The following is a 12,699-nucleotide window of genomic DNA, read 5'->3' on the forward strand; positions in this document are numbered from 1 at the left end:
CATGACCTGAGCCCAAGGCAGTCGCTTAACCAACTGAGCCACCCAGGCGCCCCCTGGAGTGAATTCTTAGCCATTAAGAGATAATGGTGTAGAATGGTGGTTACAGCTCAAACTCCGAAACAAACCTACACGATTTTGCCCAACTTGCCAGTTAACTAGCTGTGTGACGTTGAGCGAGTTACTTAAAGTCTCTCTTAGATGCTTTCTTTGTAAAATTGAGATGATGATCGAACAGCAGTTTTAGTGTACAAAGCGAGTATCAGGTAGTATATAGGTACCTTTTTTTTTTTTTTCTGGAATAGTGTCAGGCATGTCCTAAGTAAAGTGTTAGCTATTTTTATCTTTGTCATGATTTTTGTCATGCCAAGTGTGACAAGAGCTTGGGGCTGGCAGGCATTGGGACCAGGTCCTCTTTTGTTTCTGGAGAGTGTTAAGCGATGATACCATAAAATGACTTCTTTCCTTTTTTCTAATTGGCAACTCCCTGCGTGCATCACTGAGATGGTTGTAGGATAATATGTGAAAACAACTTAAAATCTCAAACATTCTATATCACAATATTTCTACTATATCATAGCAGAGTAAGCCACACCGTACCTTTCCTGGCTATTTTACTGTCTCAGGTTTGCAATGATAACACATTAAAAATCCTTCTAAAATAACAGGATACTATGTAGATTTAAATTACAATAATATTATTGTACAATTATTAGTAATTCTTTGTGCTTTTTTAAAAAAAATTGGAGCGGGATTTTTTTTTCCGTCCTTTGTAAATTTTTATACACGTCAAAGGCTACATGGACTCATTTTATTTTTAGGGTTTGAAATTTGATTTAGGGATTTGAAAAATAACTGTAGCTAGCTATATATATATATATATATATTAAAAAAACAAACATAAGAATTGTCCTTGCCTTTTTATTTGAAGAAAAGAAAGATCAAGGTAGAGCTGCCTGCCCATAAAGAACACCAGGTTTCTCTAGCTCCTGGGGAGCTTGCATGCAGGAGGCCCACAATAATGGGTCCAGCTCACTTTTCACTGCATAATCGCTGGTCTTGCCACAGACGGGGTGCACTCCTAGGGAAATGCATTGCCTGCAGGCTATCCACCTCTGCCTGCTTACCCAACTCTAGAGACTGATCCCTTATGCATCACTCAGGGCCTTTCTTCTCCTTCCTGTTACTTTCTTTGGGGTCTTTGTGATGTCTTCCAGTTACAGAATTTGGTTGGTAAAGATACAAACAAAGAAGGGAATTAAAACTTTTACAATTTTACTACTTCTTAACACAGATAAGGGAATTTGGTGGCTGAGACGAATAAAACTCTTGGCTCCAATTCATTTATAGGACGTAGCTTTAGATTTCGTGGACTGATCTGATCACGAACAAATCACCAAAACTCAGTTGATATTTAGAAGAGTGGAAAAATTATATGTGATGTTTGTGATGGGGTGTATGGATATGCATTCAAAATGATTTGTGTTCTAAATATATTACATACTTGGGGTGCCTGGGTGGTTCAGTCGGTTAAGCATCTGACTCTTGATTTTGGCTCAGGTCATGATCTCAGGGTCGTGAGATCGAGCCCTGCATCAGGCTCTGTGCTGAGCGTAGAGCCTGTTTAAGATTCTCTCTCTCCCTCTTCCTTTGCCCCCCCACCCCCACTTGCACATATGTGCACTCTCGCTTGCGTGCTCTCTCACAAAATAAATAAATGAAATATTTTAAAAATATATATTATATACTCAAGGAATTTCTTTTAGGGGGATCATATACATATTTTTGTGATGAGTATAGCAGAGTGAAGACAGGTAATTGCTTGCTAGTGGAAAAAATAGGAATATCATATACACTAATGGTACATTTTATGCATGTTTAGATAATTGTGATTTTTTTTCAGACTACCAATAAAGATAGTTTGTGGGGAAAAAAAAAAACCTCTTCTAACCAGGAGTTATTTTAGGGCATTTAGAACTATTTGGTTAGTTCCTATAGAAGCTTCAGGTGATTTAGATGGTCCTAAAAGCTTCACTATTTCAATAGCCTACAACTTTTGAAATTTTCTATTTATAATTAAATATCCATCAGTTTGTCAATATACTGCAGACATTTATGTGTTATCTCTAAATAGATTTCCTATTTATGTGACCATAATGCAAATTCGCCTTTAACCATCACCTGGAAATGAAATAGGATTTTTCTACCATTAGCTAATATTCCTTGACTTGATATATCTACTGTACTGAGAATATACCAGGTGCATAATTTTTATTCCTGGAGTTTGCTGTTGGTTTTGGTTTTTTGCACTCTTGGATTATTTACTGCCTGACTGTTATATGCCCTTGAGCATTATTAACTGCCTTTAAACCTTATAATAACTTACTCAACTCTGTTACTTGAATCTGTTTATTAACCTTTTATGCCATTTTACTGCCCATTAGAATATTTAAGTTATAAAGTTAAAAAAGACTTTAGAAAGGAGAGTGCCAAGAGGACTGGATACAAAGTCAGGGGCCCTGGGCTCTGTCCAGGCCCTTGGGTAAGTCCATTAACCTCTTCTTTTGCTCATTTGTAAAATAAGGTTGAAAACACTTGAGCTTTAAAAATATGATGCCAAAAGGCAGGACAGAGGCAGCAGGTGGAAAAATGCATGAAAAGAGAAAGGAGCATCTGTAAAGAAGTCATATAAAAAAGATTAAAAAAAGAAAAAGAAAAAGTAATAAAAATGAAGTGAGAGTAGAATAGAGGGACCCAATTACCAATAACGTGAAAACACATGATCAGAAAAACTTAAACATCTGTTCAACTTTTATCGTCTGGAAAAAGTGATCACACCATGTCTAACTATACTTCCTTTGCCAAAGACACTAGGGGCCAAGGACAAAATTGCAGTTGCAGAATTTCTTTTGCTTTCTACACATCCAGAAACCTAGAGTCACAGATACTCTTGCCTCGTGTTCCACTTGGTACAATTTGCAGGAATTTTGGCAGATGGTTATAAAAGGACTTTAAAAAATATGTCGTGGTACAGGGAACTCTAAACACAATAAATAAAACTAAAACCTAAATGTCCTACCCTTCAGTAGCATCAACATTTACTAACACCAGCTGTATGCTAGGGACTAGGGATACCTAGAAGTTACCTCTCCAACCAGTCCACCAAAAGAGTTCTTGCTTTTGAAGCCTAAAGGGAATATCAAGTCTTAAAATGAGCTGGCATTTTTGTCATAGCTGTTCTAACAGAGGGTGACACACATGGCCCGGTAGGACTCTTCACAGACAAGCATGACTCTAGACCAGTGCTTCCAACAGAACTTTCTGTCATAGTGGGAAAGTTCTAGGTTGGTGATATCCAATATGGTAGCCAGTGGCCACGTATGGCTAGTGAGCACGTGGCTCATGTGTCTAGCATGACTAAGGGAATGGATATTTAACTTTATGTGACTTTAATTAAGCTTAATTCAAATAATTACATATTACTAATGGTTACTGTGCTGGACAGCCCCATTCTAGACACTTTATAAGTAGCTATAAGCAGTGACTAGCACTTACAACAAGATGTGAATAATACTACCATTTACTGAGTACCTACAACAGATTAAGAATTATGCTTGACAGATATTATCTCTAATGCTCACAAAAAGACTAACCTCGTTTCACAAGTGAGAAAACTAAGACTCACGACATCACCAGCCAGCTCACAACTAATTGTGAGAGCTGGAATTTGAACCCAGTTGGTCTGGGTTCTACTATTATGCCAAGTCTTTTTCTGTACTCTCTGAAGATTGCCTCTTTTAAGCACATCTTCCCCTTGCATTATGGATCAGTTAGCGATGTACCTTTAACTTGGTCATGTGGCACAATTACAGTGTCCATATTAACTCTGCTGAATATGGAGGTGTCACTGCCCTTGAGCCTTTCTTTTCTCTTACTGGTACCCATGTCGTTCAAAAAACATTTTAAGAGTTGAGGGTCCAGCCCAGTTGCCTGAGTAGTCAGCTGATGCACCTCCAAGTACTTTTCCCCATTAGATGCTGGGAAGCATCAAAGCATATGCCTAGCTTTGTGAATGCTTGGCATTTGAGTGTTTCGCTGTCATAGTTTAGAATATTTGTAAAATCTGCCAAGGTCTAGACTAGTAAGTGAGCCCTGCTAACCCTTGGGCACCAGAAGTTATGCTTTGTACTTTCCAGCCATCATGGAGCACACAGCAACTCTCTTTAAGAGTTTGAAAGTCTCAACTACAGTGTTCCAGTTAGTCTGAACTGGTTCTTTTTGTAAATTCTATATTCAGATGGTACTTGCAGAATCACAAAGGGGTAATGATGGTAAGGAATGTTAAAGGTGCATTGTACAACCTAGTAGTTATCCCTCGGCCCCACTCAGTTACACACCTCGTGACACATGATCTGTAGCCACTTCTCTGTATCCCCTAGAGCTCAGCTTCCCACTTCAGGAAGCAAGTGACATTAATACAGGTTGGTTTTACTATGAACATGCCTTACCACATTTTATTTTCTTAAAAGGTAATTACGAACCCCCCCACAAGAATATTTCTATAAACCATGGTCAAAGTATAGCCTTGTGTTGATAGTTTAAAATACCTTTTTTTCTTTGCCTTTTAAGAGCAAGGAATTGTTTGTTTGTTTGTTTTTTATGGAAAGAATATATACTCTGATGACCCAAGTTTAAATCCTGCCTTTACCACTTGGTTAATTGTTAATGTAAAAAAATGGCTTAACTTTCCTGAGTCACATTTCCTCAGATAATAAAAACAAGAGCAGCACAACATTAACCCTATTGTCTGATTTTTTTGCATGCTTAATATGTGCCAGGTCCCCTTCTAGTTGTTTCACACACACATACCATTTTATGCTCGTAAGAACTTTGCATAGCAGGCTCTGCCATTCCCATCTCACATGGAGGAATCTGGAGACCAGAGAGGTTAAAGGAACAGATCCAAGATTGTCTAACTGGTGAATGGTGAACCTTGCAGTCACACCCAGGCTGGTTTGGGCCAATACAATTGATCTCTCTACTATCCTTGAGCCCTGTGAAGTAAGAATGATGCTATTCATAATAATCATCTTGTATGACCCTTAGAAAAGTCAGAAGTAACGTGTAGAGCTCCTAGCACAAAAGCTATTCCACAAGAGGCCCTAAACAAATGGTTCATTGTTATTTTTTAAATCTTCATAAGTGAAACTGGTATGCCAAGACAGATAAAAATGAGAACATTAAGGGGAAAGGTAGGATATGCATTCTGCACTTTTTTTTTTTTTTTTGCACGTTTGCTTGGTTTTCTTCTTTTCTAATAGGCGGAGATTCTATTTAAAAGAAGGTATCATATTATTCCTTTGATGACTGAGCAAAGGATAATCAGGAACTTTAGATGGAACAGCTAATTAATATAGTAATACTTCTCAAATTACAACAAAAACTAAATATGTAAAATGAAAAAATATATATTTTTATTTTTATCAGTTCAAGGTTTTTAATGTTATCTGGAGAGATTTGTTAAACTCAGAATTTCTATATGTATGATTCAGTTTTAAATTCAGAAATGTAAGCAAAAAGATAATGGTGCTAAATTTGGACATAAACTATACTTTGCTATCACTTCCCCATGAAGCTTTTATTCAACAAACAGTTCACTAAAAGAGCTATAGCCTATGAGCTTTGGCCAAGATTCTCCATTTCCAATTTTGCAACAAAAATTTCACCCTTCTCTGGTTTCTCTTGTGGGAGGAATCAGAATGCCAAAAGTCACCTTGATCTAAGCTACCTTATCAGAGAAAAACTAAGTGTAGATTTTTGTTTCCCTTTAGACTTTTCCTCATGTTTCATAGGTGGGGTCACTTCAATACACTGAACTAGAGTTTGAGATTTTTATTTCATTTTTCACTGGACTGGTTTTTTGGTATTAGTCATTAAAATGACTCCAACTATTTGAGGATATCTGGGATCTCTGTCATTGTTCTGTTAAATAAAAAACTATTTTAGTTAACAAATACTTAAGTCATCTTTCCAGTTACCTAAAATAGTAATAATTAAAATTAATCGGATGTGAGCTTTTCTTACTGAATTTAGTGTCTCTATTAAATACATTATTGAAACTCTTACTTCAGAGTCCTTTGATTGAGAAATTGGCAAAATAGTTGACTGAAGTAAAAATAAGGAGGGAGCTGCCTGGTCATTCAGGTTATTAAAGATGAAAACAGGGGCTCCTGGGTGGCTCAGTTGTTAAGCGTCTGCCTTCAGCTCAGGTCATGATCCCAGGGTCCTGGGATCGAGTCCAGCTTAGGGCTCCCTGCTCCGCGGGAAGCCTGCTTCTCCCTCTCCCACTCCCCCTGCTTGTGTTGCCTCTCTCGCTGTCTCGCTCTCTGTCAAATAAAAAAAAAATAAAATAAAATAAAAAAGATAAAAACATTAAGGATAAACTGAAGTATGAGTATTATGATCAATCTGTTTTCGTAAATATCATCTTATACCTCCGCCACCATTTTTAAAGAAAGTGACCTAAAATAAAGAGCAATTGATAGTTGTGTTTGTTGGGCAAGTTTCAGATCTTGAGCGGTTGCTTTGACCATTCCATTTTTGAATTCCTTATAATTAAAATATAGGGGGAGCTGAACTAAATAAATTCTTTAATTCCTTCTACTTTTAAAAAGAATAGGGGTGCCTGGCTCAGTCGGTAGAGCATGCGACTCTCAGTCTCGAGGTTGTGAGTTCAAGTCCCATGTTGGGTGTAGAGATTTCTTAAAAATACAATCTTTAAAAAGAAAGTATAATAGTTCTATGCATGGTTTATTTATATAAATAATTCTGTAGGGTGCTTACCTTAAAAGTAATTTTTGAAGTGGGAAAGATGAAGTACATAAATGGAAAGAAAATAACATTTTACCTGATCTGTAAATTTACAGTATAAAGAATATTTATAAAATTTGCAGAAATTGCCTTTTTTCTATAAACAATGGTCCATTTCTTGTTAATAAGACTTTCATCTTATCTAAAGAGTCCTCATTTGACCACAACACCAGAAAAATAGAAATTATATACTATATCCTAAAAATTTTGTCACCCCATAGATATTCTTCATGGAGGTGGTACTTATGAATTTGGGATAAGTGATCTTATTCTCAGATCTTTGAGTTTGATCATAATTCATAGTCCAGTAGCCTCCTTGTGTATGGGTAAAATTACCAAAGATTTGTCCTTATCTCTTTGGAAGAAATATCAACTAATTCTGCCCACATCAGGGTGGGGAGGAAGGTGAACCTTGTTAGGTATCATTGAATGGTATTGACATAGTAATATACATGTTTAAAGATAATGTAATAGAGTATAATTAAAATTAAACCATATATTATCCTAAAAGAACTTATTTCAATTGTTTTAAAATATAAAGTGACTTCATAATAGGGTCAGAGTTTATTTTCAGCTTTATAGTAAATGTGCTGGTTTCTGAAATTTGGGGATAACACATAGTACACTTAGCTTGTGTTAATACCAACTGGCCAAATAGCTGTCAGACTAATAGCCTGGACCGTAGATATATTGTAGTAGGTACAGTAGCTGTATTGAGCTCATTCTGTCATTAGAATGAGATCATCTAATTTTCAATTTCCCCTTTTTCTAGACAGTAATGTTTCTTTCGTGTTTTTAGCCTACTCTCAAGACCTTCTCCAAATACATTCAGTAGTATTTCCCTAACTGTTTATTAGTTGTATAGTTCTCAAGAAAAATACTGGGCTTTGCATGACAAAACTTTAAGGGTATTGATTTGTTTGGAGATTCCTGGCTTAAGGTTTATTGTCTCTTAAAGATGCTTGAAAAGATGTCTTCCTTATTGTAAGCCCCGTGGAAGTAGAAGCAAATAGACATTTATATATTTAAAATACGAGGAGAAGTAAAAAAATAAAATGAAATATAGCCCGTGAAATATGGGACTCGTATCTCTCCATGACTGTAGAAAAATCCTTGTTTTCTAACGTGTGCCTGGGTTCTTCTGGTTTGTTTTTGTTTTGTTCAGTCTCCAGGACCTCCCAATTTTCAAGGGCTCTGTGGGGCATATGTAGCATTTATTTGATGTATGTATGTGTATGCATATTTTCCCACATCTGTCTCTGTGGACCTATCCTTTGTGAAATCCTAAACCTTGTATTAATGCTTGGTTTGTGATTCATGGTGTTCTGAGAGCAATTATATAATTTTTCTTAGGGTGTTTATTCGATGTGCACTGTAAAAAAAAATGGGAGTATTTTTTGGTAACTCTGCAGTTGCCTTTTTATTGGTGAATTTCTCTTTCTTTCACTGTGACCTGAGAATATCACTGCAGGCTCACTGCCAATTTCGTGAGCCACTGCCTGCTTCAAAATGGAGGCAGGAAGGTATCCATTTTCATCAAGAGGATGACAGTGTTTCAGTCTCTCCGACCATCTGGAGAGAGGAACTTTTGGAGCAAAAGAAAATAGGGATTTGAAAAAATTATATTTAGCAGAAAAGGCAAGGGGGGAGACCAATTAAAGTTAAACTATACCTTATGAATTTATGCTTTTTGACTATGCTGCCTTCTTTAGAGGAAACATAAACAAGAAAATACACAGGCTATTTTTATAAAGGACTGTTCCCCAAGTCTCATGAGTATTAGTAAACGAATGTTCAGTAAATTAGGATTTTGGCACACTTTTTTAAGTTTATTGCACACACAAATATAATAAGAACTATAAAAGAGTGCTCCCCCCACCCTTCCTGTGTACATACTGATTGTTGGTGGTCTATGTAGATCTGGGCTTTTAATGGTCTTTCTCATGCATCTCTGCAAAAAGCTGACACTATGGGAATTTAATATTCCAAGATGTATTTGTCACTTTCTGTGGTCTGGATAGTGCATTTGTTTTCTCTGTCTCTGCCTCTTTTCTCTCAGAAGTGAACATTTTAATTGAAAGGTAGAGTAAGAGGGAGAGGCTTGATGCATGCCCTTCTGTTTGCACCTTTCATGAGCTCAGAGGCCATCTATGTTTAAAAAAAAAAAAAAGATGCTTGGACAGGATGACCCTGTGGTGTTATATAATATACTTAACTAGACATAATTCGCAGTATTCTTGCCTGCGACTAGAAAATATCCCCCGCCCCTGGTTTTCCAGTCACACAAATCTACTCAGCATTTTGTTGTTGTTGTTTGTTTTTCTGTATTCTGAAAGGGGCAGTGTTCTAGGGTTTGATCAGATTTGGAATGGACATGGAAATTTAGCATTTTGTGCCTGCTTCTTATCAAGTAATGGACCTTGAGGTGCTTTGGTCAATGCAGCAAGCAAAACTAAATTGTCTCTCCTTCCTCAGGTTTATGCTCCATCAGCAAGCACTGCCGACTACAATAGGGACTCGCCAGGCTACCCTTCCTCGAAACCAGCAGCCAGCACTTTCCCTAGCTCCTTCTTCATGCAGGGTAAGATGCTGCCACTTCTGCGGGGAAATCCATGGGGCAGAATCTCCCTGGGTCTTTTCAGGTCATATATAGGGCAAAAGACTGCTGAACTGATACTCAAGAAATGGAATACTAGGCAAGTGGAGACTATTGAAGGTCATCCTCTTCTTTAGGAATTGAATTCATTAAAAATTCATCAATTAATTAAAACTTGACTAAGACTTATTTTTTAAACCAAAGCCCCTTGAGCAATGATGAGTTAAGATTAAACTGGTTGGCTTCACGTAGAACTGACGCTTCTTGGGGGATGGTCTTCCATGACAGATCATTTCAGCTTCTTCTGTCCCCAAGAAGAACGTGTGTGTATTTTTAGAAGTGTTTTGGTTCAGTGTGTATTTTGAGCATCCTGGATCAGCCAACTGGGAACACATTGTCCTTATGTATAACTTCATATAAAAATTTTAGCCACTTATTAATTTATAGGTAAGAACAAGAGCCCCGTTTAAGATAAAGCAACCTATCTCAAGACTAGAATATTATTTCATTACACAGCGAAAGCTCCACCCTAACATGCTAATTGATTTGGGGTAAAAGACCCAGCTTTTGTCCCAGACAAATTGACAAAATTACAGTTTCATAGTAGGTGAAGTATAGTTATTCTTTTAACTGTGCTGTTTATTTAATGAAATGGATGTGGATGCGTCCCCCTCAGCTGACAGTCTTGCCACTGGTAGCCCAATTCCTTTCTGCTGCTTAGAAAAGACTGGAGTAGTTAGAATGACACCAGCTGCACGTAAGAATAGACTGTCCAGAAGATGCACCTAAGGCTTCATCCCTGATAAGCCTGTGGCACTTATTATCAAAGTATGATGATCTTGTTGCCAAGTTAATACTCTGAAATTTAGATGTGGAATTTACCAAGAACTCCTGTACCTGTGTGCAGAACTTTTAACGCTTTCTGCCCGGGTGTGAAAACCTTTTTTGAGCGTGCCTTGGCAAAGTGCCATGGGATTTCCTTTTCGTGCTGCTCTAGGAAGGGCCATGTCGTGGGACAGGGAGCACCTTAGAGCAGCAAGTAAGTGGGGAGCAGCTGGGTGTCTCACTTAGCTTGCAGGGGGCATCCTCAAAGTCATTCTGATTAAAAGGGACTTTTTTTCTTGCCCTTCAGAGTATTTGCTTTTTCAGGTTGCTAGTTCACATGTGAAATTCCATGGAAAATCTATAAAATTGAATTAAATGGGTCTCTCAGGAATGGAGAGAATTTGTTCCATGCATAATACAGCTCATGTTCATAAGGGCCCTTTATCTGTGTGACCTGTCCTAGGTGTAACTCACAAAGGGACCCAGCAGGGTATGTCACTTGGGGGTGTCCTGGGCTGGGACAAAAGGGTTATCCCCTTCAGCTGTAAAGAGTAGCCACTTGAGCATCCACTCCCCTCTTTTGCAACCAGTCAGAGCAACTGGGCTACCGGTGCTTATCGAGATGGTCAATTCAAGGATTCATCATTCAAAGCAGATTTTCCCTGAGAAAATTGACAGGATAGATTTCTTCTATCTGCCTTCAGGAGGGTGCTTGCTTAAACAGTGCACACCACGTGGGAAGTCAGGTAGATTAAAGCAGAAAACAGTAGGCTCTTCTCCATGGCAGACCATGCAGAATATGGGGAATGAACTTGCTTTTCTGCATGTGAATACCCCAGAAAGCAAAAAAATGCCCCAAAAAAGCAAAAAAAAAAAATTGAGTTGACATTTCTGATGAGCACAATTAATTTGCTCACATCTAATTCTATTCTTTCAAAACAACATTATGCCAAGATCATGGGATGTGATAAATATTAATTTATTGTGAAAAGCATAATTTATGTAAAGTATGTATTTTTATAAGTCTGCATTGAGTAGAGTGTTCTGTGTTAACAAGTCCTAAGTGTATTTCCATATAGTACATCATGTTGTCAGAATGTTTCAGGAGACTCTCGTTCAACGATATATATTCTCAATTTATTTGTCATAGATGCCATCTATTTGAAATGTTAGGGCCTTAACTTCATCTTTGAATTTAAGGTGGCATCTAAACTTCCACAACCTGAAGGCTAAATCTTCAATGCATGAATAGTAACTTTTAGAAAGTCCTGTGTTTTCCCATTAGGATCACAGAAACAGTACCTCGTGATCCTGTCTCACATCGGCTTCCTTCAGTGATGGGTGCATGGTGCCCAGAGGATTCAGGTCTTAAAAAAACATACAGTTTGGGTGAAAGATACTCAGGGACTGTCAGGAGCATATTTTAAACTCACTACCATGTGACCTCTCGTTTTTCACTTGCATTTCCATCTTCTAATTAAAACTCTTAAGTTGTCAAAATCACAGGATTTTTTTTTTTTTTTTTAAGAAATCTATTGATCATTCCTCCCTGTTCTGAAACTATTCCAGTTTTTGGATTTCTAACTTCTAGATATGAAAGCTCGGTGAAAAAAAAGCTTTGTGGTGTATAGTGTTGGATTTAACTTGCCTATTGCCTAAATTTTCAAAAGGCCTTTATTATGTAAGATATATGGTGCAAATCATCTTGTTTTCAAGGAGGCAGTACCTGCTGTACTGTGAACACCCAGCTGACGGCCTGGTATTCAGCTGGCATTCAATAATTGCTGTTAAACTATTGAAAGAAGGGAAGATCCGAATTCAGCAACGACATAGATTCCTGCCCACCCCACCCCCACCAACCACCTTCATTTTGAGAAACCCAAACCAAACATCAGCGATCCCTAATAGTAACTTCTAGGCCAATAGACCAGAAAAGAAAAAGAATCTATAAAAATGTTTTTTTTTTTTAAAGATTTTATTTATTTGACAGAGAGAGACAGCGAGAGAGGGAACACAAGCAGGGGGAGTGGGAGAGGGAGAAGCAGGCTTCCCACAGAGCAGGAAGCCCGATGCGGGGCTTGATCTTATGATACTTGTGTACCCTGTCAGCTGCTACTGATGGCTTAACGTAGCTATCGAACTATGCACCAAAAAACAAAAGTTAAAAAAGAAAACTCAGAACTATGTATCTGAGACTCGTGTTCCCTATAAATTATAATGCAATTTCAACTTTAATTCCACCGTGTATGTAATAAAAAGGAAATTTGGTCTTTGAAATCTGAGATGTTCTTTTTCATTCTTATCACTATGTCTGCATTTAAAACTTGTAAACGTGTCAACTCTATAATGTGTTAAGTATTTTATTTTCATCACAAAATTTAGGAACAATTTAACTGTTAGTTTCCATAGAG

The 12,699-nt window shown here is 37.5% G+C and overlaps 1 protein-coding gene across 23 annotated transcripts in view; it reads left to right on the top strand.

Annotated features, from left to right (window-relative positions):
• TCF4 (transcription factor 4) overlaps nt 1-12,699 on the top strand; it is a 353,355-nt gene that overhangs the window by 287,346 nt on the left and 53,310 nt on the right. For all 23 annotated transcript variants that reach the window (XM_034995786.1, XM_034995781.1, XM_034995785.1 and 20 more), the window contains one exon: nt 9,343-9,448. In XM_034995786.1, the coding sequence (XP_034851677.1) occupies nt 9,343-9,448 (106 nt within the window). The remainder of the gene's footprint in view (nt 1-9,342; nt 9,449-12,699) is intronic.

The sequence above is a fragment of the Mirounga leonina genome, unplaced genomic scaffold (genome assembly GCF_011800145.1).
Source record: "Mirounga leonina isolate KUSES-001 unplaced genomic scaffold, KU_Mleo_1.0 Mir_93, whole genome shotgun sequence".
Lineage (NCBI taxonomy): Eukaryota > Metazoa > Chordata > Mammalia > Carnivora > Phocidae > Mirounga > Mirounga leonina.